Raw genomic sequence first — 27,871 nt, forward strand, 5'->3', positions numbered from 1 at the left:
CTCCCTCTTCACCACAATAGTCCGGCGCAGCACCTGCATCACTGCAGAAGCCGCACCAAACCGCTGACCCATCTTGTGCTTCACTCTACCCTCACCTGTGAACAAGACCCCAAGATACTTTCACTTGAGGCAGTAACTCTTTCCCAACCCGAAGACTGCAATCCACCATTTTCCTGCAGAGAACCATGATTTGGAGGTGCTGACTCTCATCCCAACCACTTCACACTCGGCTGCAAACCGCCCCAGTGCTGGAGGTCACGGTGTGACAAAGCCAACAGAACCACATCATCTGCAAAAAGCAGAGACGCAATTCTGAAGTCCCCAAACCGTATCCCCCCCCCCCCCCAGCTGCGCTTTGAGATCCTGTCCATGAATATCACAAACAGGATCAGTGACAAGGGACAACCCTGGCGGAGGCCAACACCCACCGCGAACATGTCTGACTTTACACCGAGTATGTGGATGCAGCTGTCACTTTGGTCATACAGGGAACGGATGTCCTGTAGCAGAGGAGACTTCTGCAGATAATTGGAGAAGTGGAGAAGTTTCAGCTGGGTGTAATCGACAATCTTCACCACTAGACGCCAGTGAAGTCCCCTGTATCTTACACATTGGACCTTTAAATCATAGCCTGAACAAGACTGGGTCTTAAAGGTTAGTGTCTTAAAAAAAAGATAAACAGTTTTGATAGTAATACTTTTTTTTATTGTGACCAAGGTACATGCTGAGTGGAACGTTTAGAGAAAACTTGTCAGTGCTCTCTGGTGGACAAACTACAAGGGAGACACTAATATTTTTTTAATAAGGGTGCGACGTGACATCCGTCTAGATCAATTTATCAATTAAGCGATCAAAAATCCAATATTACCGATGCAACATGAAAACATCGATACATATAGTCATGTTAAAGATACGCCTTTTTATTTTGAAACCGCTATGACACATCTCTCAGTATTTCCGTCACACCTCCTCCCTAAATGCTCGAATTGTGTTAGCGCCCTAGTGCCAGGCAGACAGTGCTAAGCAGCCAAGAATCAGACAATGGGGATATTTATTGATATAGTCTCATATTGATCACGGGCCTGAGTTGAATCAAATTGATTTTGTATCGTGGCACACTTTGTGAAATCAGCAGGTATTGTATCGTTGTCCAAAGAAACCAATATATCCTGTTGTGGTAAAAGTTGTGATGTACTCCCCTAGTTTGTAAATGACCTCAGTTTCATGTGACTGTACTGCAGTTTCGGTGTTTGTTGGCTGACAACTGATAACTCTGCAACAAGCCACTATCAGCTGATATATCAGCCTGGCAGAGTTATTGTGCTGGGTCTAATTTATTGATTTCATCATTAGAAAGTTTAACATTTTGAGACTTTTCCTGAATCTACAAATACTATGGATTTCCATCAAATGATGCTCAAATATGTGTGAAATATTTTATATTCATGTGACAAAAGAGGCAACAGCTGAGTATTTTTCCAATGGTACAAACATACTTTATTGTACAATTAATTTATTGGCAAAAAACAATCAGACCACCAAAATAACTTAAAAAAAAAAAACTAATGAAAATGGAGCAACAGTTATTTTTGCTTTCTCTCAGCAAGCACCAAAATTGTTAACAAGAGGAACGAAAAAGTGGTCAAAGATTCCATTTGAATACTAAACAAATATTTAAATAGTCTTATTTCCAGTCTCTTTTTAGGAGAAGAAATGATTAAAACAAAACTATTTGTTCAGTTGCCATCAGTTTGTACAGTGATTCAGTATGTTTACAACTATATTCATGTACATGAAACATTTCTTAAAAAGGATGGTATAATATACTCCACGGCCTCCCCAGAGCAAACTGAATGACTGTCTGCAGTGTCTTTTTGCATCACCATAACATCTTTAATACAAAACAAAACATGTTTTTATCTAATAATTCCTGTAGCTTCAAGTTTTATTTCCAAAAAATAAAATTAAATAATATATCTATATATAAAAGACAGTTTTTCCTTGTTTTTTTTCTTATAAAATAAGTCTCAAGATATATTGCCACCTGGTTCTGATGTGTCCCCTCCCCATACCCAGCAAGCCCAACCTTTTGAGAAAAATAGTGAGCATGTGAATATTGTGTCTTCAGTCCTCTCCATAAAAAGCTAAATGACCAAATTTAAACTCTTTCGGATCACACCTCTAATCAACCCCGTCTCGGCTCTACTTCGTGCAGGTTCTAACGGTTGAGATTGTTCAGGTGTGACTTGTTGCGATAATCCCTCCCTCCCTAAATCCTTGTCAAAAATACACAGAAAAAGGCGCATTGGTGCTTGTGACCTACTACACCCCATACTGTACCTTTTAGAAAAGAATCTCAATACTGTACAGTAGCTCAGGAGTACTTTTTTAAACAGATACAGCAAATATCCAATCAAACAAGAGGGGAAACAAGCAGCAGAAAACAATTCCTCTGCTCATATTAAGGTTTTAAAGTATATACAGTTGTGGGTTTTTTTACACCTTTCACTTTCATTACAAAAAAAGTATCTAAGTCCACCATTTCTTACTTTGTACAGTACTAACATTGAATTAAATCTTGTGGCTGAGGGGCAGTCATGAGGATGAGGAACAAAAGGGAAACCGTTGAGGGGGCTAAAGATACAGGCAGGATTTTCGTAAACCTCTGCAGCCCAAAAAACGTTATCGACCTCTTCTCAGCATCACAGTTCACAACAAGGTTGTAATATATGTACACGCACAACCTTTTAACATCGGCCAGCTTGAAACAGAAGCTAGACGATCGGACATCAACAGTTCATCCCTCCGTTTCCTGCAAGGGGAGGGTGGGGGTGAGGGTAAGAAAGGTGTGCACATTCACAGGAGAACTGAAGATGGAGGATGGAGAGGTGGCCCAACGATTTGTTCTGCGGATCTGGCAACATACAAATATGACCAAACCCACGGTCAGTGTCACCCGCTCCCCGAAACACTGTTGAGGTTTTAATTCCAACCTATAAACCCTGTCAAAAACAAACAAAAACAACTAGGAAACCTGTCAAACTCAAACTGCATTGAACGCACCCTCCCACCCACCTCATCGTATAAAATAAATTCTATATATGTGAATTGTTGCAGTCGCTGTAAAATGTACATTGCTGTGAAAACTGTCCAGAAAAAGATTCCTGTAACAGAAGATATGTTGATGCTTGTATTACAATCCATTGAGGGAGAAAAAAATAATAATAAATTCAGAAATAAAATATACTTAACTCTCTGCAAAATAGATACAATTATGACTGGGTATTTGAGGAGGAAAACAAAAACAATAAAAAAAAAAAAAGGTACATCGTGTCAACTCACTTTTAATTTTTAGCCACATTTAAAATCTTAAAAATATTCATAAAAAGGCAAAATTCTCAGTCCCCAAAAATATTGTGTCATAGACTAAGGAAGAAATATCTTCAACCTGAAACACTGCCCTTCCACCTTTTTGTACACAATTGGCAAAAATATATAGATATATATTAACAGCAATAACTTACCATTGTTTTAATTTATTCATTTATTGACTTCTAAGATTTATGTTGCATCTCCCATAGGAAGGAAGCTTCAGTTCTTATTTATACATCACAAAAATATTTAAATAAAAAATAAAAACTTCTAAAACCCCAAAGCAGTAGTCCCCGCCTCGCTCTCCTTTCATGGCAGTTTGTCATTTGGGGCGACTGATCAGAGCATCAAGACAGAGAGACAGTATGGAGTCAAGGCTACATAAGGTCTAAACTGCTGTGGTTAATGTTCGTCCCCAGCTCCTGGTTGTTGTCGCTGCTGTTATTATTCCCGCCCAACATGTCCGACTGTCCCCCCTGTACGCCGTGCATCCCTGTCATCCCGCTCAGCTGGGACATGATGGAGTTCTGGTCTGAGCTGAACTGCCCAGGGTCTACAGAGTTACCCGGCTGCTGCTGAGATAACGCTTGCTGCTGGGGTTGTGGAGGTTGGGGCGGCGCCATACTGGGGTGATGTTGCCCTAGATGACCTGGGTGGGGTGAGCCGGTCTGGGTCTGCGGGGAGATGCGGTGAGGTGAGGGCTGAGGCTGAGGCTGGGAGGAGGGCTGCATGCGTGGGGACGGGCTGGAGTGGGGAGGTTGTGACTGCGGCCTTGGCGAGGGCTGAGGAGACCTGACCTGACTGCTGAGCGACCCGGCAGGACCAAGTCCTCCCTGTCCTTGGAGGTGGGGGTGGGGGGACTGCGCCAGCTGCTGTTGGGGACTCATGGGACTGCTGTGCTGGGCTGGAGAGCCCCCACCAAGATGCTGCTGCTGCAGGAGCCTCTGGTGGATGTTCGGATGAAGCATACCTTGGGACGTCTGCTGCAGTGGAGGCCCGCTACCTCCTCCACCTTGCTGCTGCTGCCCCTGCCCTGGTCCGCCTTGTCCAGGTTGGAGCGGGGGTCCTCCTGGTCCTCCAGTACCTCCACCGGGCCCTCCGTCTTGTCCTTGAAGCCCACCCATTGAATTCTGCTGCTGCTGCTGCTGTTGCTGTTGTTGCTGCATCTGCATCTGATGCTGGAGCCTTTGCTGGATCGCTGCAGCTACTTGTGACATGGAGTTGGGGTAGTTTTGCTGCTGACCTAGCTGTCCTGGCCCACCCTGTGGTCCTCCCTGCTGCTGCTGGGGACCGCCTCCACCTCCAGACTGAGGTTGAGAAGGGGGTATCCCTTGCCCTCCCTGGCCAGGCTGCATAAAACCTTGCTGGCCTGGCTGCTGCTGCTGGAGTCCTTGAGCCTGCTGGAACTGCCCATGGTTTCCCATTTGTTGTTGTTGCTGCTGCTGCTGCTGTTGCTGCTGCTGCTGTTGTTGTTGTTGTTGCTGCTGCTGCAGGTGTCTTCTCAACAACAGCTCTCTGAACTGCGGGTTCATGTTGGTAATGTTGCCTTGTTGCCCTGCTTGCATTGCTCCCTGCTGCTGCTGTTGTTGTTGTTGTTGTTGCTGCTGCTGCTGCTGTAATGCAGCCATTTGCTGTAGATTCCCAGGCAACATTGGTCGCTGCTGCTGCTGTTGTTGTTGTTGTTGTTGCTGTTGTAACTGCTGAATCTGAGCCATGGTGGGCATGTTCCCTCCCCCTGCTCCACCCTGAGTCATGTTCATCCCTGGCTGGCCTGGCTGGTTCACATTAACCTGCTGTTGTCCATCCATGTTAGCAAGCTGGTTAGGCCCGGGCCCTCCTACACCAGAAAGCACTCCAGCAGCCCCTTGGAACCTCACACCTCCAGGGCCCGCTTGTGGAGGCCCTCCTGGTCCTCCAGGGCCACCCTGACCACCCTGATACCTGGCTGCTCTCTGCCTGATAAAAGCAGCCATAAGGGTGGGGTTGGAGCGCAGGATGTTGAGGACTTGCTGCTGTTGGAGGGGTGAGCTTGGAGACCGCAGTGTTCTCAGGAGGTCTTGTAGTGCTGCCTGTGGAAGGTTTCCTGATGCAGCTGCAGCTGCTATTGGATTGGGTGCCCCTGCTGCCCCGCCTGATACACCCATTACCTGCATCAGCCCGCGGTTTCCTGGTTGCGGCTGTTGCGGATTCATTGGCTGCTGCTGTTGCTGAGCGACTGCTGGCTGCTGCTGTGGTGCCATGTGGCCCATCATGCCTGGCCTTTGTTGTGAGTTCATGGCTGGTCCACCAGCACCCCACTGCTGGTTTGCTGGCTGAAGTTGTCCACCACCTGCCTGCTGGACTTGCTGGAGCTGCTGCTGCACTTGTGGTGGCAGCTGTGACTGAGGACCACCTTGCTGCATCCCCGCCAGCATTCCCTGCTGCTGTGGGTCTAACATAGTCCTGCCAACAACTCCCTGAGCCTGAGGGGGCATGCCCTGGGCCCCAATGTGGGGCATGCCCATCTGGGCCTGGGGGTTCTGGTGGTGAGGATGTGAGGGTATCATGCCCCCCTGTCCCAAGCCACGTATCTGGGCTTGAGCCTGGGCCTGAGCCATCTGTCTTTGGGTCTCTGCTAGACGCTGGATTTTTAGGGCTGTCTCTACAGCAGCCAGAGGGGGCCCTTGCTGCTGGCCTTGCATGGACCCCTGGCCCTGGCTGGGTTGTTGCTGCTGCTGGGGTGGTGTGGCTGGACCCAGTCCAGGTTTGCCCAGGGACTGGTGGATAGGAGAAGCCCCAGGTGGTCTGGGGTTGTATGGAGGCAAACCACCAGGGTGCTGCTGCTGCTGGACATTAGGAGGCTGCTGCTGGAGCTGAGGCACCATCTGCTGCTGAGGAGAGTTCATCATCCCCCCTCCACCTCCTCCAGCCACTGGCTGAAACTGATGAAGATGGTGTTGAGGGGGGATGGCACCACCCTGCTGCTGAACCTGCTGCTGTGGGCCTGGGGTTCCCATTCCCCCCATTCCACCCATCCCGACTCCCTGTTGCTGAGGAAGTGCAGGCATGTTCGCCTGAGTGGGTGTCTGTGGGGTGGGAGGCTGTGTGCCTACAGATGTAGGAGTACCAGGACCAGTTGCTCCATTGTTGGCTCCTGGAGAAGGCAGGCCATTGCCCCCAGGAGCTCCTCCAGGAGCAGGCTGGCCCACTCTCTGCATGCTGGCCATCCTCCTTCTTAGCATCTGAGCTTGCTGGAGTCTGTGCTGCAGCTGCTGCTGGCGGAGCTTGTGCTTGATGTTTAGGCAGAACGGAACTGGGCACTTGTTCTCCTGACAGTGCTTAGCATGGTAGCAACACAATGCGATAAGCTGCTTGCAGATGGGGCAGCCACCGTTGGTTTTTCTCTTGCAGCTTTTTGTGTGCTGAACAACGCGTTTCATCTTCTGGCAGGACGGCAGAGAGCAGTTTGCATTTCGACACTGGCAGGCATGGACGAGGGACTGGATGCAGCGCTGGATGCTGAGGCGACGAGAGTCTCCAGGGCTCTGAGTGGTTGCGGCTGCCTGGTTGCTGCTCTCATCATCCAAACCAAGGCCTAACTTCTCCATCTTGTGGACGTGGCCCTTAGTGTTGTAACATGTGATGCACAGGTCGTAATCCTGTAGGGATGGATAAGTGACAGGTTTAGTGGTGACATGCAGCAGGTTCTATATTAACATAATAAATCCAGTAACTCAAATATCATCTTTTATTATCAATTGTTACCATAAAGCAGACCCAGCCAAACAACTCTTCCCCAACTCACCTCACAGACGGTACAGTGGAAACGAGTCTCCACGTGGTGCTTGCACTCATTACAAGTGTAGACGAAGCGGTCTTGGCTTTGGTTATGCAACTCCACCAACATGCACATAGAGCTCCACATGGACCTCCTCAGCGAGCTGAACTCCAGGTGTTTGTCTCGTGCCAATGTCAGAAAGGCATCACGACCATCCATGAGGTCGCATGCCATCAGGGGATCCGGGTCTGATATAGGGGGCAGGGCATTTGCCATTGGTGCTGCAATCAGCCGGATCACAAAGAACACCTAAGACAGGAAAAAAGAGGGGCAAACAGATTAAAACATATTCAGCTTTTCGAACTCAGAGTAAAATCTGAAAAATGAAGTCAATATTTCCAGTCCTCTCACTCCACTCCTTCAGTAAGTTGCTTGAGAGTGATAAGACGCTGGCACATAAGAATGATACATATGTGTGTGTGTGTATATATATATATATATATATATATATATTTTTTTTTTTTTTTTTTTTTTTCCCCCCCATACCTCTTTGTGTTTTTCCATAGTGGCATAGAGTTTCTGTGAAAGGTCGTTGGAGACATTGGGCATCCCTGGCTTCTTCTTATTGGCTCTGCTCAGGCTGCTCTTATTCTTGCTCGTCTTCTTGTTGTTCTTCTTCTTTGCATTTTTACTGTCACCTTTCGTGTCCTGCACAAGAAAGAAGCAAAATATAAGCAATCACCTGACGAGAAACCTTTCTTCATAATGCCATTTTTTTCACCCCTCTCCTGCACAGCGACATATATAGTCTTAATATGTATAGACTCATCACAGCATTCTTACATCAACGCTCTCATTGGAAGTGCTGTTCTCCTCCCTTTTCCTCTCCTCTTCCTCCTGCTCCAGCTCTTTGATACTCTCCTCCAGCACATTGGGCCAAAAGTCACCCTCAAAGTAAGGCAACTCCTTCGCACTGGTCAAACGATCCTCTGTCGCCTGCTTGAAGATATCCTGTTGGGCCACATTGGAAAATAAGTTAATCTTTTGTATGGATGGGATCCATTCAGTCAATACTGTCAGCTATACCATGACATGCTCGTAAAAGAAAAGGTCTCAAACACTGAATCTCAAAATGACCATTCCTCCAACACGTACAAGAATAAAGATGAATACTGCCTCTAACCTTGTAATCGTGCACTATCCTCTCTGCCACAGCTTTGTCTAACATCTTCTTGTACCACTCCTGGAGGCGTTTGGGCTTTGGGATCTTCTGATCTGCAGGGTGACAGTGGAAGATGTAGTCGTCCCCTTCACTTGGTGGACAGGCCCAGATGTGCCCAGTGGTGTAACTGAGGAGGACACACGAGAGAACGTACATAATAAGCAAAATTCATTTAAAGACTTAAGTAAGTTTTGTGACAGGACAAGCGTTCAGATACCAAAATAAATGTTTTCTTTGAGCAGCAGAACTTACCCCAGCTTCCTGACATATTCCAAGTAGCCAATGAGGATTTCATGGTAGACGGCAGTTCTTAGACAGCGAGGCCGGAAGAAGTGTACACTGTCCAGGTAGGAGATGTATACTCGCCTGAGTGGGTGGAAAAAGGACATGTTAATGTATCACAACAGCGGAAATACAATCTGAAATTGATCTTTAAAAAAAATGATTCCCTTTTCATGAGAAAGAAAAACAATGTCTCTAACATGGTGATATTGACCTTACCTCTGGTTGGGCTGAGGGCAGTCAGATCCGTACTCTTGAACATGCATACCAAAGAAGCAGACGTCTGCTCCATCAATGTCCTCAAATGCAAAAAGGGCTTTTGTCCTGTATGGGAAAGACTCTGACATCTCTCCGCTGTCCACAAATCTGTAGACAAAAAGGAGAAAGAAAAAACACAAATCTAAACTTACTGACTGTAAAATAGAAAAATCTTCACTAATAAACCCGATCATTTTGTTAGCTTCTGAGTACAGATACATTTCTTCTATATTTGCACTAAATTCTTGAAAATTATGTAAAGAAAATAAACAAAAAATACAGCAAAATCTGTTAATGTATTTCACACACAAATGTGGCTGTGAGCAAATAAGACTGGCATCTCCAAATCTTGATGGGAAGAGAAAAATTAGTTTGTTCACTCTGAAGTTCAGCAATGTGTCTTGTTTTTGTACCTGGACTTCATGCCTGGTTTGACTTCCACCACTTTGTCGGAGACGTGGACAACGCGAATAAAGACTTCTCCAGCCTCAGGGTGGATCTGACGCTTGAGGAAGTCATTCACCCTCACCTCTAGGTAACTGCCCAATTTCGTCTGAGGCAACCCTGTATGGGCAAAGATTTTTTTGTTTTAGTTTAGTTAACTTGACGGCTGGTAAAAACAGCAGAGAGAAAAAATAAGCTACAAGAAATAATCCAAATATGTATATGTGTGTTCATTGAGTTAGTAAATGGTGACCATACGGGATTAATATGTGACAGCAGTCTCATATGAATAGAAAACAAAACATCAGGATAAAACCACAACAAGCGTGGCCACTTACGTTTGGCAGAGTATTTGTTCTCTTTCCTGGTTTTGTTTGTCTTCTTTAAGCAGCCGTCACATACAAAACTGTGGGAAAAAAAGTCCATTGAATCAGTTGGATAACATCAAAACAATATTTAGCAAACTACCTTAGACATTCCTCAGAAACTCTGGGAACAACTGAAATGAGAAATTGCTGCTCACCCTGAGGGCCAGATTGTTTCATGGTGCAAGACACAAATCTGATGCATCCTGCGCCCACAGTCCATACATTCAACAAGCCTGGAAAGAGGGACAGAGATGAGGAGGCAAATTACATACTGAAGTCCTTAAAACAAATTTGGTTTAATCTTATTTCCCAGATGCTAATATTTGACTTTTGACGAGCAGTTAACTTACAGCTCAGGGTCCAGTGTGTCGTTCTTCTTCTTTTCAAACTGCTCCTTGTTAATCGATCTGAAATCAATTAAGAGAGAGTATGACGATATGTAGAACAACAAGAGGCAATTGTCAATATACAGCAACAACAACAGAACTGTTGAGTACAGGCTGCTGTAAAATAAGATTTTAAAAACAAATCACGTAGCTAATATTATCAGGAATGTGGCTGGAAGATGACCAGAGATAGTTCATGAAAAGGCAGTACTAGGTTTTAAAATGTCAGGACGATCATTTTTCAAATAGAACATTTGAAGGGAACATATTATGCTCATTTTCAGGTTCATACTCACGTCTGTGGCTGGGTGGGGTCATCGCCCAGGGAAACCGTCTCTCCCTGGATCTCGTTGAAGCACTTCTCGCAGAAGTGGTACCTGTCAGCAATAAGCCCAAATTTTGGTGAACTACACCATTCCCCGCAGCACAGTCAATCACAGACAGCGCACGGGAGGGCAGTCACCAATTGGTACAGGACATGGGCAAGGCAGGGTGCCACAAGCAGGGCAAGCAGGAAGTGGGAGCGCAGGACAGCAGGAAGTCGTCATCGCAACAGCCAGTCATGATTTTGAGGGGTGAGGGTGAAGGAGATGGGAGGGGGGGGTTTGGAAGTGCATGGTTGTTCAAGGCAAAAGCAAGCCAATGTTGATGTCACAGCCATCAGAAGGGAGGACAGACAGGTCAAATGGACCAGGGACAAGACGAGACGAACATCCAAGACAACACACAGCAGAGAGCCGAGGCAAAGCACAGATTAGCAATTTGGACATGAGAGGATGAGCAACAACAACAAGCACCATCACAGCTAACAGAGCAGGAGCAGAATCAACGGGAGCTAAACGTGAAAAGGGAACTGGAGCAGGAAGTGGCAGCACAGGACGTAATACAGACACTGAACAAATATGAAGTAAGCACAGACAGCTGCTCAGCTGTTCATCCATTCAAGCAGTTCATTTTAAAGTCGGTCCTTTCACATTCTAGTAAGGTTTTCATGGGTGTGTAAAAAGAAAAAACTGACAGGAAGAATCAAAAAGATGGTGAGTGGAGTCTGCAAGGAACCAAACCCCATGTTGAAAGAGCAGTAAGAAAACTTGCATTATTGCTGCTTCCTCCAAAAAGAAAATGCCAGTTCAGGGTGCTGTGAGAACTTTTAAAAGATAATTTCATGCAAAAGCACAAACAGGACTTCAGAAACATGATATTTTCTTTGCTTTGTCTGTGCAGCCTTTTCTTTAAACACTGACAAATACCTTTTCAAACATTCTGTGTTGAGGTGTTATTTATAGGTAAGTTTAAAGACACCAAGAACAACTTAAAGAATGTGAGAAGAAAGGACCGACTGTTAAAATGCCAGTGCATTAGGCACCACACGGAGGTATAAAAACGGGGAACATGAGGTGAAGGGAAGCATTTGAGGAAACATAATTAATCAGATGCACACTATAGATAGTCTCTTCATCCAATTTATCTCTTCTATAATGCCTTCCTCTTTTACTGACCCATCCATCCATCTAGTTGCCTCTCCACCCTTTAATACATGGGCGTTTCACTCCCTCCATACCTGTTCTGGTAGCTGAAGTAAGCAGCATCTCTGGGAATAGTGCACAGCTGCTTTCCGTAGCAGCACAGTGTCTGAGGAGAGAACTCCAGCTGATGGGCAGAAACAAAAACAAGAAAAAAACAACATTAATTTCTTGACCATCAACAACAGTAACTTAAGTCACAGCCCCTCAGCTAATCAAACATACACAATATGAATAAGATCTCTCTAGGCTTCCAGTGGTAGTTCACCTTAACTACTACTGCATGTGATACAACAAACCTAGTCAAACATGACATGTAGTTTATGAATCACCAGCTTAGTTTTGTTATAAAAAAGTTATTATAGCTAAAGAAATGTTAAAAAAATTCCTCTGCTTTGTCTCATTGTCAGAGGTAACCCTTCAGCTAGCCTTTCATAATAAGGGCCATTCACTTTTGTTATTTGTCTGCAAAACCAAAAATAGCAGAGTCTAATGAGAGCTGAAACGTGATATGGCGTCGGCATGCCCAAGGCCAAATTTAGCTATGAACCCACTTCACCACTTCCATTTTCAGATGTGAATGATGGGAGTTAATTTCTACATCTTAAACACACAACATTCATACACACCATCTTATCCAGTCACATTCTCACGACGTACACAACGTCATACACTGAAGTTAAAATAAATGACATGCTACGTGTTGCCCAAAACAAATGAAGCTACTTTTAAAACTCTGGACATTTGAAACCTGGGGAAATTAAAACCTTTTTGGTGTCATCGTTCAGCCTCTAACTTTATCAAGTAAAGACTTAATGTGGTGAATAGAGTGGTGCTATACAGACAAAATACTGACTGACTTCATCCAACATTCCTTCTTACCCTTGAGCATCTCAACATCAAGATTTTCTCCTCAATTTTTACACTATCGCCCCTCACCAACATGCATTTCCATTTCATCCCATCCATCACTCTGTCTCACCTTCCTCCCACAGCAGTAGCCAAGGCTCTGCATGACGGGATCAATCTCCTGCTCGAAAACCTCGGCCAGCTTGGAGCAGTACTTGTACACCCTGGATGTTTTGCGGTTGTACAGCCAGGCGTTGTTGAACATGAGCCAGATGTCATCCACATACTGCCAGGGATCCTGGTACTGACCTACAACCAAAACACAAAGCATGAAATGAGGAAACTTTCCAAACTAAAGGCAGCTGCCGCATTGGAGCATCCCCTATGAAACGGGTAAGAAAAAGCCATGTCAAATAAAATAGAGACAGAACACTATTCTTTGTAACACAGCATGACAAATGGTGCAGTGCAGTAGAACACAAACTCATAACTCGATCAAATCTATACACAAGTTCATTCATCTTTAATAGTGGTCTATTACATTTCCCAGGAATGACCAAATCTTGTAATAACAAGCAGCATGTACTAACCTGTATCCAGTTTGCGTTTGATAGTAGACAAATCCATTGGGTTCTTCACAATATCAAAGTAGTCCTGCAAGAACACAAAGGGCATGTGTTTACATTGAGCAGTTAAAACGTTTGGCCCAGTTTTGTGAGTAAATCATACACACAAATAAAGCAAAACATATGGAAACTACACCCTGGTAAATACACCACAAGCAACAGCAGTCAAGAGATGTAGGATTTCTGATCAAATTCTTAAAGCAAGGGAACTACACCAAAGACAGTAAAGACCATGACAGTTTCAACTAAGCAAGCAAGAAGAATACACTCAGTGACATGGTGAACACCAACAGGGACAAGGCGGTTGATACAAGGGAGAGAAATTTATACATCTCGACATCAGCGGGGATACATACAGGTATGCACAGCAGTTGTGGGTCTACAGGCATTCTGAAGGGCAGAGACTCTGGATCTTGTCTGTAGAGAGACTCGAGTGTGGGCATCAGGGCCTGACGAAGCTCCTCTGGCTTGAAGACTGGAAGAAATACAGATGAGAGAAGAGAATGGGATGAAAGAGTAATCGGAAAATTTCCCCTCCCTTTGGACTCCATCACAAAAAAAGAAAACACCCAATTTGAATCGATTATTACATATAAGGAGATATTTAGAAAGTGCATGTAAGATCAGAAGTTCTACTTACTCTTCTTTTTCACTGGAACTGGTGTAGCTGCCTCTGAAGACTCCTCTTCCTCTTTCACCTCCTTCTTTACCTCCGGTTTCCTGTCTTCTGTCTTGACACCCGATGTCGGCGTTGTTGCCGATGTGTCCATGGGAACCCCTTTACCTCCCTCTCCGGTACACTCCTCCTTTTTCAGCTCTAATTTCACAGGCTTTTCCTCTGTTTTGAGGTTGCTGAGCTTCCCTCCTTTGGAGCAGCTGCCGGTGTCGCTCTCCTCCTCCTCATCCTGCTGCTTGACCTCCATCTTGGGGTCGAGGTTGGTGGCTGAGGCGTTCGACTGTGGTTGCTGGGAGGAAGTGTCCAGACTGCTGACAGAGGCTGGAGTCAGGGCCTGACTGTCCGCTGGGAATGAACCCTTTTGGGACAACTACAGAGAGACATAGAAACGAGCATGGAAATTGTGATTATGACAAAGTGATGCATGAAGGCCAACAAGACAGGATACTCTGACGAGATGGAAGGTTTTGAGTAGCTAAAAAGGTGAAGCATGGGACAAATCAAGACACCACGGATGCACAGTTTAATCATAACTGAGGCAAGGATAAAATGTTTGGTCTCATGGTAAAGACCAGGCAATACATGGGGAAGCAACAGGTTAAAATAAATTTTACATAATGAGACATGAGTTACTGATACAATATCAATGAAATAAGTAGGTAATATGCTAAATCACACTGACCGGAGTGCGTGGCAGCTGAGCACCGTGCGGCGTCGAGCTGGAGGCCAATCCGGGATGAGATGGAGTGGTTGAACCAGCCGGCCCCATATGCTGCTGCTGGATGGGCTTGTTAGAGCCGGGGCCCTGACCGAGCTGGTTCTGCTGGGGGGCTGAAGGTGGACCCAGCTGTGGTGCGTTAGGGGTGTGAGGCTGTGGGGTCTGGGACCCGGCTAGTCTCGGGGGTGTTTGGTGAGGAGTAGGAGATCGGCTGTGAGCGGGGGACCGGCTGTGAGCAGGGGAAGGTGAGCTACGCATGGCTGCTAAATGGGGGATGGAGTTGGGTTGCTGGTTTGTGTTAGATGGAGTCATTGAGGAAGCGGGGGCTCCGACGGCTGAGTTGGGACCTGCACCACCCACGCTCTGAGGACCCATGGGCCCCACTGTGGAGACGCCACTGGGACCACTGGCTGAACCTGGCTGTGCTAGAGGACTAGCAACTGGAAGCGAGGGAGGAGTGCCCATCTGTGTCTTAGGAAAGAGGAGGATGAGAGTGAAGAGAAGGGTCACAGACAGGAAGGGTGCACAGGAAGAGGGTCAATAAAATATGTGGTTCAAGAAGAACTTAATGCATGACATCATTTTTAAGACCAGTGGTTTCATTTTAGGCATTTTTTTTACTATAGGTGCTTTTTATTTACATTTACACAGGATTTTTTCAGAACACTTAATTTATGAATGTATTCCTGAGCCAGAGGGTCCTGTCCTAAACGGTCCCTAAGCTGGGGTCCTGGTCTCTGATGGCACAGGACTTATTAAGGAGTCAAGTGTTGCATTTTACACTAGCATCTACCACCCTCCAACTTTAGGATGTACACTCAGACACTTTATGAGACCTAAAGATAAAATCTACTGATTGCACTGTAGTTGCATCCTCACAATCTTTCCTATCATACCAAATGCTTAAGACAAAACTAGTGTTTATGCTTCAGGATAAACCTCAGTCCTCGGTAAAGACTTGAGTGTAATTTGCCACACATCCCTTATTAATAAAACTCTGACTAACAGGAAAATTAACTTAGGCCACCCTACCTGTGCCATGCCTGCCGGTACGCCAGGTTGAGCCATCCCAGGCTGAGCTGCTCCAACTCCAGGTCCTGAGCCAGGAAACTGTCCCTGGGACAGATACTGGTTCTGCAGCTGGTTGACATTAGGCTGCCCCATCCTGGGTCCGACCATCCCCATCTAAAAGGTGTCAAGGAGCATTGGCAGGGGTTAAAAATGCCTACACAACCTTTTCTGCCAAAGTAACATTTTTGTAAGCTAGTTTGTAACAATTAATTTTCTCTATGCTGAAAAAAACTTTCAAACTACACACTCTTATAGCCACTATGTCAAACGGTACAAGGAAGTAAATTCTTAATTGTGTTTAGAGATACATTAAAAACAAAACTGTCATACATGGGGAGTGTTCAGTACTGACCTGGTTGCCAGGTGCTCCTATGGGGAGAGGAGGCGTGGATCTCTGGCCCATAGACTGCATGCCTATTTGATTGAACTGATTCATACCTGACAAAACACAGAGACTGTTATGACACACGACATAATATTCCATATGGAAACCACATTACATATTGTATTTTGTTCATAAATAGTTCCCGTGCCAGTGCAGCAGTGCTGTTTCCATGTTGTGTAAAAGTGACATGTCAAAATACGACTTTGTGTCAGACTTTGGGTCATGCGGTGTGCCCTGGTGGCCCTATTGGTTCTTTACCTGGGCCTTGCATCCTGTTGACCATCTGATTAGGTCCAGCTGGTCGCACCATTGATGGGTCAGGGAGGGGACCGTCTGTAAAAACAGAGACAGGAGAATGAAAAATCAAGCTGTCATCTGTGCACAGGAGAGAGGGAGAAATGGAAATGCCCTCCACATGTGGGAAGTTTGCACAAACAAAATGTTAAATCCTTTTTTCTGTTTTTTTGTTTTGTTTTTTTTTTTAGTCAGAAAATATAAGGGGCACTTTGAAATAATTACACAAAGACACCTGGTAATGCAGTTTGAAGCTTTTTAAAAAGATCTGTGGGGCAACTGATTAATAATGTGTGTAAAATCTGAAGCAATTCAAGACAAAGACAGATACAAGCTACTCTACTTGGAGGCCCAAGCGTGACAAACTGTGAGAAAACACTGGAAAAGGTGTAATGCATGGCCAAAGTAACAGAGGAAAAAATGGGATCCAGTTAATCCCCTTCTCAGCTCTAACATTTTCCAACCATGCTGGATGATATCAAAACTGTCCAATAAGCAAACTATGGGCAAGTCCATCCAAAAACAGAACATCAAGATAATACAATGTGATACAAATAATCCTGCAGTCACACAGCATTACTTACTTCAATCTTAAACCATGAGGTAAGCAATACAAAGCGATGCTAAAATGTCCGAATGTCACATTCTGCTGGATTAAATTATCATTCACATGAATGCGTGCAGCCCAGCGTAACATGAGCTCATCCAGATCTCCATTATGCTGCATGGCCACTCACTTGGAGGCAGTCCAGTTGGGGGCTGACCCATGCCGGCAGGCCCGAGGCCCAGACCCTGCTTCTGGAGACGGGTCCTCCTCTTCTCCTCCAGCTCCTTCTGGATTTTGTAGATCTTCTCCGCTAGCAGATGATAGTACTCAGCCTGTCAAAAAGAGGGTGACAAAGTAAGGAAAATGCTGCTGGGGGGGTAAACGCCTCAAACATGGAGGAGCGATATAGAAAAAAATAAACTTATGACTGTCTAATGTTGAAATAAAACTTCAATGGAAAAACTTTTGTAGGACTTCCAAGTTATCAACAGAATAACACACAGGAAGGGCTTCAACGAGTAACAACAGTAATTCACCAGTCCAGCTCATACCCTCAAGGTTTTCACCTATGCCCAACAATGTTTTTGTTTCTGAGTAGCACACTGAGCTAAAGGAGAGAGAAACTTACTCTACTGTTTGCTGACTCATACATGTCTCCCTCAACCTTTCTAGCATAGGCCACCAAGTTCTCCATTCGCCGGTCCTTGAGAGCAGCAGGATCTGGAGTCGGAAAGATGGCCTGGACACTGTGGGTGGGAGAACAAACAGACAACGTAAGCAAAACAGGAGGAAAGGAAGAAGGAGATAAAAAATTAAATTGTTACCTTCTGCGTCAGACAAAGTATTACTTTAACACTATATGTCTTTTTTAGTCCCTTTGAGAGTGTTTCTGCGTGGTTACCTGTGTTGTAGCTCAGCTAGCAGCTCTACTACAAGGGGCACTACCTAGTGAGTGTGCATGAGTCTTTGGGAAAGTGCCAGCGCAAAGTCATAGCACGGGTGTTTACTGTAGTGAATGTTATGGCCTGCCACTGAAGAAAAGTACATTTCTCATTCATGTATGACATCGTCTCTCCGCCAGTGCTTGAGAAAGCTTGCTAACAATACTAGCAGCTATGTGTAAGAGAAACAAACTGGGGTTTCGGTCAACCAGCTTAACCAAACTGTCAAATCCAAGCAGACACATACAAGTGTCTACCACTGTCTACACTCATACTAGTGATTCTTAGACACACAATGTGCGTTTTGTTCGAAAGATAATTTGTAATAACATAATACGCTAACGAGAATATGATTAAAAGTACGGTGCAAACAAAATTGTAGTGTGTAGTTCGTCTTTAATACTTACAGTTTGTGTACCAAGTGGTTTCGTAGGTCCTGCGTGATGTCCTCATGCCAGCTTTTCCTCATGCCTGAGGCAGAGGGAGGGCCTGCTGTGGGCATGGAGCCAACCCCACCAGCATCATTCATCAGACTGGGAGAGAGAGAGAGAGAGGGCATAATTTTAATGATTAATTTCTTTACAAAAAACAAGACAGACATGTGTCTGCCCTGGTCTGATGTAGCCATGATGGATGCTTCTAATCAAGGTATCTGCCAAATGGCACGTATGTGTTCCTTCTTACCCTTGGCTGTTCACATTGAGGTGCATCATGGTATCCTGCAACAGGCTGGCTTGTTGACTCTGAGGGGAAGCTCCCACACCTCCATTGACTCCCATAGGATTCCCACCTACACACAGAAAGGACAAGGCCTTATAAGTTGAATTTCTTGTGTTCCCCTACTAATAAAAACAGTCATATACCTTGGATATATGTAATGTCTTCACGCCACATGGCATCAAAAGCACAATCTTTAGGTGCTACAGGGCTACTTTTTTTTTTTTTTTACTTGGAGCCCTTTGAAAGATACTTCAGGCAGGCACTTTTCAGAGTTCCTTCTGACAATACTGAAGGCCACTTGTAGCATCTAACGCTCTACTTATTTCTCTTTTTATACATGTTTAAAATTCTTATGCTGGCTCCGGTAAAATTCTAAGCTCTCAGTGCTATTAGAAACAAGGTTAAGCATTTCTTTCTCAAGAGTGAAGCAGGTAAACATGCAGCCTAACTCACCCATTGGGTTCAGAGGCCTCATGCCAGCCTGCAAGCCTTGGTTGGACATATTGGGCTGGCCAGTCTGAGCTTGGATCTGGTTGCCCTGGTAGGTGAGGCCCAGGGCTGCGTAGGCTCTTTCTATGGAGCTGGGGTCAATCTGACTCGGCGGATTGAGGCTGGGAGCACTTGGTTGGCCACCAGGTACTGCCCCAAGAGAGCTGCCCAGACCTGCAGCTGTTGCACCGAGTAGAGCTGTGAGGACATAAGGAGAGGAAAGTGTTAATAATACATCTGATCTGCTCAAGAGAATATAAAAAACAAAGCATGAGAAATCCCTGTGGCTGAATAATTAGGCAAAACAGCCAAAAAGCATGCCGCAAATCTTATTATCATTTAGTACACCACAGATAATGTTTAGCTCACTGTACTGTCAAGGTCTCAGGCTCAAATCCAGCACAGACTGAGGCTTAACAATATTAGCATTATCTTTCTATATCAATATACTTGCAATAACACATCATAACGTCAGTAAAAACGATGATGACATAACAATAGCATAGTATGATTTTATCATTAAGGTGTACAATGTATCGTGAAGAAAAGGAATGTATAACGTTGTTTGGTCAGATACAGACACTCACACTGCGGGTTCCTCTTGTCCCCTGCATTCTTCAGCGGCAGGCACACAGGACAGTCATGCCGCGTGCAGTTCTTCCAATGGGAGATGATCTGCCTCGATGATGCACAGTGGGCAACTGAGGATGAAAATGGGCAGAGATGCAGGAAGATTTGGGGAATACAGAGGTGTATGAGGGAGGGAGAGGAGGAAGGAGAAAGAGAATGAAAAAAAGTGAGGTCATGGGAAAAAAAAAATCATTAATTAAATTAGAGATGCCTGCCTGTTGCCTACAAAGAGTTGCCGAGTCAATAAGACACAGAAAACCGTAACAAAGTTAACCTAATACTGGCATTATTTTATCTTCTTAGTACTACCGAAAACAAACTCACAGTAAGTATGGTCCGAGCAGCCACAACCTTATACAGCTTATGCCTCCTGCATCATTTGCCTGAGAGCTATACCGTTGCAATGGGTGAAATATTCCTTCATTAGGAGGGGTACAGCCAGTGAAGTTAATTTCTCTCAGCTTGTCAACCTCAGAAATCAAATCTGTGTCAACACTGTACCCCATCTCTGAGCATGCACAGTGACATCTGCCCCAGATAGAGCAACTCTATAGAAAGTTAATCACAATAATCAGTGTTGTTTCAGAATAAACTACATTGGCCATGGCGATTCTAACAAAGGAATATGTCAACTGGCTTCCATATCTTCAAATCAGTTTTTTAGGCAACAATGGAGTTCTATAGCAATGATGTACAAACACTATCAAACAATATTTGTTAACTGGATAAATATAGGATGACTGAGATTGATCACAACTCTGTGATATCCTTTATTACACAAATGTGTCTGTCAAGAGCCTGCTTGTCAAACACAGGGATGCATCATAGCTATCCACTGAGTGCAGGAGCATGCAGCATCCCTTCGACTCACCCTGACAAGACTTGCCAGCTTGGCAGTGAGTCATGTGGTTGAGGACGTTCTTCATTGTGCGGCAGTGGGGCAGGTTGCACTGCCGGACCTCACCGTTGGCTTGCTCCCGCCGCTGGCACTTGTGTGCATGAAGCAGGAGCACCAGTTGCTGCTGGATTAGCTTGCGCTTCTCAGGGTCAGCTGTGGGCGGCGCTCCAGCAGCGGCAGATGCTGCAGAAACCTGGGCACCGGGACCCACCAGACTTGCCTGAGCGTTGGGCACCATTCCTGGGGCGCCTCCCACAGGTGCACTAGAGGGGCCGCCCACACCTGTTTGTGACTGCTGGGAGCCCTAGCAAGTGAAGTGAGAGGGAATGAGAAACGATGACGTGGGTGAGACAAGAGTAGTAATTAAATAGGAAATAGGAAGGGATAAGTTAAAAGGTAACAGGGAGTAGGGAGTGGAGAGGTAGAGCAGATTAAGAGGACAGGAGGCAGTGTTTAATTTACAAGAGGTGAGTGAGGTAAATGAAAAGAAAGCAGGAATACAGAGCAGTAAAACAGCAGTGCGATGAGGAGAAAAGGTAGCAGGGAAGAGATAAGGGAATCACTTAAATCACTTAAATCTGCCAACTTGATGAAAAGAATTGCAGAACAACTCAAACTTGCAACTAACACATGTACACAAACATTTTCTCAGTGTGTTTGTTCCCTACCATGGCAGCCATTCCTTGCATGGGCTGGTTCTTCTTGTCCACATTGAACTGGGCCAGGCTGTTGCCCATGGGACCTTTGTTCTGGAGCTGAGGGCCCAGCCCTGCGCCTCCCAGACCTTGATTCCCCTGCCCTGCATATGGACCTCCAAAAGGCCCCCCTGGGTTCCCCATCATCCCCATCTAGGAATAAAAAAAAGGAAAACGAGGAGAGACGGGGAGTCAGTGGGAATGATGAAGACATATGAAGATTAGAAGAGAGTGATGTAGAAAATCAGGTAAACTAAGACAACAATTAACTATGTGTCTGAAACCACATCTCATGGATGTTATCAGTGATCACATTGCAGAATCAATCGTGTGCAGAATCTGTTGGCAGTGGGACAAGAGTTTGGTATCGGAGGGATTCTGGTTTCTGTTTGTAATCTGAGTAGAATTGACTAATCACGTTTGAGCTTCAGGTATACAGTATGTGTACAGAGGCGAAACATATTGGTTGAAAGCAATTTCAAGTGTCAGCTATCCTCTGACACTTAAACTTTATATTAGTTTTTTTTTAAATCTGCATTGATATACAGATATCTGTTTATGAAGATTTCCCCAAATGGAAGAGGAAGTCTTGCTACACTGGACTTTCAGAAATACTGGCCATTGCCCCCTGGGGCTTCTCGTCGTCCGATTGCCAAAGGTTTCCAAGAGTGAAAAATTCATTCAAAGCCAAAATTTTCATCTCCCAAAAGAATTTTTTTTTACCACTTGCACTTAGTTTCTACTAAATTACTCACTAAGGAAAAAAGACAATGTACTTCTAAATCAGTTAACCAGTTTACAGCATCAGGTAATGTCTAATTATATAATTAAAAAAAGTAATTAAAACCTTTGCAACCAAACCTTCGTGCCAACAGAAGTAACAGCAGAGTGTGTAATAGCTATCCAACAAGAGTAGTTCCTCTTTTCTTCCTGTGCAGTGAGGGGGTTATTTGAACTTTTCTTTCAAAAATCACTGATCTATTCCTCATTAGTATCCCCGTCTCTTTCCTCTTCTCCTCATTCCTTCAATCAGCTTCAGCGGGTCCACTGCATTTTTCTTTAACTGCTTCATATACCTAACCTGAAACCCCTCTTACAGCTTCAGATCTCTATGGCATAATCAAACATCAGTGTCTCCAACACATTCATTCAGCAGCAGTAGCGGCAGCAGCCTGCCACTGCAACATTTTTATTGTCACTCCTGTGGGACTGTCAATCACAGAGGCAGAGCAGTTTTCTGCCACTTTAACGCCAAGCATGAGGGTGCTACGTGTTGTTCATGGCTGTGAAATACATGGATATAGTCACGGACCCAAAGCACTACAATGAGGTTGTATAAAAAAAATAAGCATCTCTGTCTGGGTAAAGAGCCAAACTAGAGCCTGCAGAAAAGTAGCTTACATTAAAGGAAAACGTTAAGCTAAGGCCTAAATATAATTTGTGAATAAGTTTTGCACATAAACATAAGATCTTGACCTACAATTATGTGCAAAATTAGCGGTTACCAACTGTACTTACTAAATGATAAATTATAAGTAATGACACCTTTACTAATTATATATTTAAACTAGTCCATGTTTCTGTTTAAAAGTAAGGTTCTGGGCAGTCGTAAAAAATTTTGAGCAGTGACTGAAAGATAATGCGAGTTCTACACGACTATTGAGGAGAACAACACTGACTGTATGTACATACAGGATCTTATTTTTACCTGTTATGGCATTTACAACCATCTTGTTTAACGTAAATATCAGAATTATAAAAAAGAATGAAACAGTTCATATGCAATGTTAAACTATGTCCATAGGAATAGCACGATGATTGAAGGAGTGCCTACCTTGTTCATTGCTCCAGGCTGCTGGCCCCTCATCCCAGCCTGGCCCCCAGCTCCTTGCTGCTGCAGGGTCTCAGCCAACAGGTTGCTGTTGCCACCCATCCCCTGATTCCCAAAGCCCATCCTGGGGGAGCCATTCATCACCTGGCTTCCAATCATGCCTGGCTGCTGCTGTCCATTATTGCCTTTCTGCTGCGCTCCCATCATGGCCCTGTTCATGCCACCCATCATTCCAGCTGCAGCATTCTGTTGCTGCATCATGTTGGCCTGCTGCTGAGGGGAGAGGTGCTGCTGCTGCCCCTGGCCCATCATCTGCAGAGGCCCCTGGCCAGGGGATGCCTTCATGTTCGCCAAGTGTTGCCCCATGGCAGTGGGGCCTCCTGGGCTGCCCATGGCTCCTTGGTGCCCCTGTTGGCCCGAGGTGGGTGCCCCTGAACGCAAAAGCTCGGAAAGCTGTTTGTGCTTGGCCACCGCATCCTGGCCCCCGCCAGGACCAAGTCCAAGTCCCAGTCCTCCTGCCCCTCCACTGCCTCCTCCAGGACCCAGTCCTGCAGGTCCTCCTCCCAGAGTGGTGTGCAACTGGCTGAGATCCCCGCCATTGACCAGGCCTGGTTCATTGGAGCTGATGAGCTCGTCTGGGAGATCATGCTCCAAGTCAAACAGTGAGCCGAAATCTAAAATGGAGAAGAAATGCAAAGTTTAGGAGGGGGGAGTCAATGAGATGGGAGAGAAAGACGGGAAAGGTGAGAGGAAGACAATACAGGCCACAGCCATGTTAAGCTGGTATAATCCTTCATTTTTCAGCATGACTGAGTGAAAATGCAATTGCATGCTTGACATTAAAAGTGATAAAAGCTGTTTAGAGACAATTTTCTCCCATCAGAAATTAACAACATGCCATCAGGCACAACACAACTGAGCACTAAATTCCAGGTGAGATTCAGAGAATTTGTGAGTGTGAAGATGTGTGCACAAACACATATGCAAACACACACGCCCACATGGCCTTCTTGCACAGAGAATCCCTGACCAGTAAAATGATTCAACATGTTGCAAAGACAGGTTTGAACAGACAAGGTGACGAATGGTCCATTTCATATAAGTAACGCCACAAAATGGAGCCATATCGGTAGAACGCACATTCAGTGTCAGTCTGTATTCACTGTGTTAAAATGCACACAGCTTAGGCAAACAAATATGATGCATGTCATTTATCTTTATTTATTTTTATGAGGGACATCAAGACCATTTTTTCAAAATACAGAATCTAATTAAGTCCTAAGTGTCACCTGCAGTGGTAATTTGCCATTCTTTTGTTTAATTCATTGTGAATATGTCAATGGGTTGATCTACAATGACAACAATCTGCAGCCCTGAGTTTTAATAATCTACATCTGAGAATTAAGAAATTAGTTATCAGCAATAAACACTATTTACAAACTGCTTTTTGAAGGTACAATCAGAGGAACAGTATGCAAGAACTTATACCAATTTCTCATATCAATCTGCTCAATTTGTCACGTGCTTTTACTTCTCAACTCAACTATAAACACTCTGCATGGCAGTGTCACAAATAATAACGGAGGACAATAAATCTAAGTGCAAAAAATTGCACACCTTACGCACAGACCCCTTTCTTGATAGCACTGCACTGATCCTCAAAATATATCATGCAAGGTAACGTGAATGTGTGCACCGTCTGGGTGATTTAACCATAAAAGTCCCTTTGCACAGATGCTGACTGCCACGGTCAATATTAGCTGAGTGGACAGTCCAAGATGCAGCTGTTCGTGGTAAAATGAATGATCGAGTGACGAGACTTGGCTTATTATTTCCTGCTTGGAGCAATTTTTTGCTTGCTAACTTGACTTGCTGGTTGATATCGCAGTGGCAGGACATGGCGCTGTCCATGCTCCACAGTTTGGCTCTCAGGCCACTACTCCAGCTGCTGTCACACGACATCCACAAAAAAACACAGCAACAATGCCAATTTGAGCTTAACAATTAGTCGGGACCGTGGGCCTAAAACTGTGTATCCCACAAGGCTAGCCTGACCATCGGCAACCTCTGCTTTCACCAACACTATGAACGGTAGCTAACATTAGTTGGGAAAGGGTCCGAGTTATGATGGGGCAACACAACAGATTGCTTTAGACGCTTGAAGCCTTGAAACTCAAATAACAGAATGGGGGGTAGCTGTAGCTGACTGTCAATTGGGCACAACTGTAACACACAAAAAACTTTATCATAAGTTAGCTTGGCATGGGGCTTATTATCAGCCCGGCTGAAGTAGCCATTAGACACGGGACCGTCAGTAAAGGACCCGCATTCGGTTAGCTAGCCTAGCGTTAGCCGAATGGCTAACAGAGCTACCTCCGGCTAAAATGGCTGTTAGCATGCGAGCTAGCTGGGGGAGCTGTTCCTCACGTCCGACACACACTCACTACTAGCAAGCTAACATTAGCAAGCTACGACAAAAACAGAAGAGTAATCCCGCGTCTTCTTCCCCTTTTAAGTGAACCCAAGCCGCCCAAAAATAACAAACTTAACGAATAACACAGTAATAAATGATATCATAAAGCAATACTTGCCATTTCCATCGCTGGCGGAGGCGGAAAGTGCCGGAGAGGAGAGTTTAGGCCTCTTGGCTGAAGGCGGGCCAGAGTCCAGAACGTTCTCGGCCATATTTTTTCGAAATAAAAATATATAAAGTATCCACAATTGCAGACGTTTTCACGCCCTTAGAAGCTCATTCCTTCTCGTTTCCAATATTGCGACTTTTCCCCCTCCTTTTGGGGGACTAAGAGGGGGAAAGTCCCGTGTACAAATTACTCCTCTTTCCCTGGGTTCGCCTCTCGATTTCAGCCTCGGCGTATATCAACCCCCCTCCCTCCCTCGTCGGATTTTTTGTTCTTTATAAATTTCTGCCAGCGGAGGAGGAGGGGGTCGGTGAAAGTAAAGAGGAGACACAGGCAGCGGCTTCCCTCTAAACTTACACAGCCTCTTCCAATGTAAATAAACTGTCCCCGGGTCTCTCCCCCATGGTTGCATCCGTCATTTCAACCTCCTTTCCAGCGGAGTCTGGATGGAGATAATGTCGGGCAGAAAAGGCTTGTTTGCCTGCGAAGTGATGGTGGTGCTGCTGGTGGCAGCGGCTAAGGATGAGGGGATGCAAATAAAAAAAATAAAGCTGACAAATGTGGAGCTGCAATGGTGGATAAAGTACGCTCATCCGCTGGGCTGTCCATGTAAAAGAAAAAAAGTTATTTATCAGGAAATTCTTCCATGAAGAAACCTGATCTTGTTTCTGCCTCTGTGAGGTTTAGTTGCAAAGATTAAAGTTGGATTATGTTCAACAGTGATCTTAAATGCAAGTAATCTAATTGTTAATCAGTTTTGCAGCCAGCACTTTTTAAAAGGAGAAAAAAAATCGACATTAAGTGCAGCACACCAAGGGTGATTTACAAACACTGACAACTAAATGCATCACTGGAGAGACTTGTTGGACTCCTCAATAGCAGACATTTATTAAATTAAATACCCAATCCTGTCTGCCTTATTTCTGATTTGTTTGCTTTCTCATATGCAACATAGTGACTCCATGCATACACGTGTAAATCCTCTATCATACAGCAGAGAGGAATGCAGTTTTCTCAGTGTCCTGGTGTTGACTCTTGAAATTGGCTCCATGATCACTCTCACTCCTTCAGTTGGTTGTCAAAAAATATTCTTCCTGTCTTGTTCTTGCACCAACACAGTCATCAGCCTTACTTTGTCACTTGTTGTTAAGCATTTATTCCAATGTGAAAGTACATTTACACTTACAAATGTACAAAAACCTGCACGTACAGCAGCATACAGTAAGAGCTGATACAGTGTACACTGCTCAATACAGATGTAACTGCTCCACAGCCATTCATTCATGGTCATTTTATACTGTAATGGTGCTTATATTGAGTCCAATAGTTAGGGCTAGTACCAGAAGTGTGGACTAGAGTCATATGACTTGAACTCAAGTCAGATTCGAGTCATAAATTTGTCAATTTTAGACTGTTTTTTAAAAAATAAGAAGGACTTGCAACTTGACTTGGACTTGAGCCATTTGACTTGAAAATACTTACAGGCCTGGAGATTTAAAAATATGTTAATGAAAAATTGTGCCATGAATCAGTTCATTTCAATTCATTTCCCAAATCAGCTAACATTAACACTTTTCATTCCCAGCAACTGGACACTTAATCCCCATATTCATTTTGTCTGAACTCAATCTGACAGCATCCAGTCAAGGTGCAGGAGAGAACCTCAAATAACTAATGTTACGCTACTGAGCACCAGCTGATTCCAAAAAATATATACCAACAATAAATTTGTTCACATACAAAAACTACTAAAACACAAAAAACAAATTGCAGAATGCAATATGTGCGGGCCAGAAATTACATACTGAGATGCAACAACTTCCAACAAACTGGTTTTCACAAAAAAATACAACATTTTAAAAGCGTTTATGATTTTTGTAAGTTTAATATATTATTACTATGTTATTCAAATGGCATTACATTTATGAAAGAGCGCATTATGATTTGTTTAGGACTTGAAACTCAAAGTTTAGGTCTTGGGACTCAACTGTCTTGACTTGGGACTTGAGTGCAAAGACTTGAGACTTACTTGTGACTTGCAAAACAATGACTTGGTCACACATCAGGCACTTACAGTGTACACTACTCAGTGTAGCTTAAATGTAACAGCCATACAGCCATTCATTCATGGTCTTATTCACAACACAGTAACAGTATATGCTTATATTGACTGAAATAGTTGAACCAGAGATGTCAGTTCTAACTACTGCACCAGGACATCAGCTGAAAACATGTAGATGTCTTGAGAAT

At 44.5% G+C, this 27,871-nt stretch overlaps 1 protein-coding gene across 3 annotated transcripts; it reads right to left on the reverse strand.

The window, feature by feature from the left end:
- Positions 1-1,473: 1,473 nt before the first annotated feature.
- ep300a (E1A binding protein p300 a) lies at positions 1,474-26,112 on the reverse strand. 3 transcript variants are annotated; one of them, XM_049562927.1, is made up of 31 exons: positions 25,574-26,112; positions 22,986-23,656; positions 21,125-21,304; positions 20,430-20,760; positions 19,510-19,629; positions 18,893-19,126; positions 18,404-18,509; positions 18,127-18,252; positions 17,407-17,524; positions 16,969-17,110; positions 16,196-16,270; positions 15,905-15,990; positions 15,514-15,666; positions 14,446-14,946; positions 13,728-14,133; positions 13,444-13,562; positions 13,052-13,115; positions 12,595-12,770; positions 11,651-11,739; positions 10,386-10,466; positions 10,054-10,110; positions 9,859-9,936; positions 9,674-9,741; positions 9,305-9,455; positions 8,853-8,999; positions 8,604-8,717; positions 8,313-8,478; positions 7,973-8,140; positions 7,676-7,837; positions 7,157-7,438; positions 1,474-7,010 (listed from the first exon to the last, which is right to left on the reverse strand). In XM_049562927.1, exons 1-31 carry the CDS (start codon positions 25,665-25,667, stop codon positions 3,750-3,752), a joined length of 8,526 nt encoding a protein of 2,841 aa, XP_049418884.1. In that variant the 5' UTR covers positions 25,668-26,112; the 3' UTR covers positions 1,474-3,749. The 3 variants fall into 3 exon arrangements, with proteins under 3 accessions (XP_049418884.1, XP_049418883.1, XP_049418882.1); XM_049562926.1 differs by having other exon boundaries at positions 14,446-14,952; positions 19,516-19,629; positions 25,574-26,111; XM_049562925.1 differs by having other exon boundaries at positions 14,446-14,952; positions 25,574-26,111.
- Between the last annotated feature and the right edge of the window lie 1,759 nt (positions 26,113-27,871).

The sequence above is a fragment of the Epinephelus fuscoguttatus genome, linkage group LG20, assembly GCF_011397635.1.
Source record: "Epinephelus fuscoguttatus linkage group LG20, E.fuscoguttatus.final_Chr_v1".
NCBI classification, from domain to species: domain Eukaryota; kingdom Metazoa; phylum Chordata; class Actinopteri; order Perciformes; family Serranidae; genus Epinephelus; species Epinephelus fuscoguttatus.

Excerpts from the sequence above, each read along its gene's own strand:
- ep300a (XM_049562925.1), bottom strand. The coding sequence starts at position 25,667 with ATGGCCGAGAACGTTCTGGACTCTGGCCCGCCTTCAGCCAAGAGGCCT. Across the intron at positions 19,127-19,509 it reads GAGGAACCCGCAGTGTGAGT|CTCTACTCGGTGCAACAGCT; the intron begins GTCTGTATCTGA and ends ATGTCCTCACAG. Across the intron at positions 9,456-9,673 it reads GAACAAATACTCTGCCAAAC|GGTTGCCTCAGACGAAATTG; the intron begins GTAAGTGGCCAC and ends TTGCCCATACAG.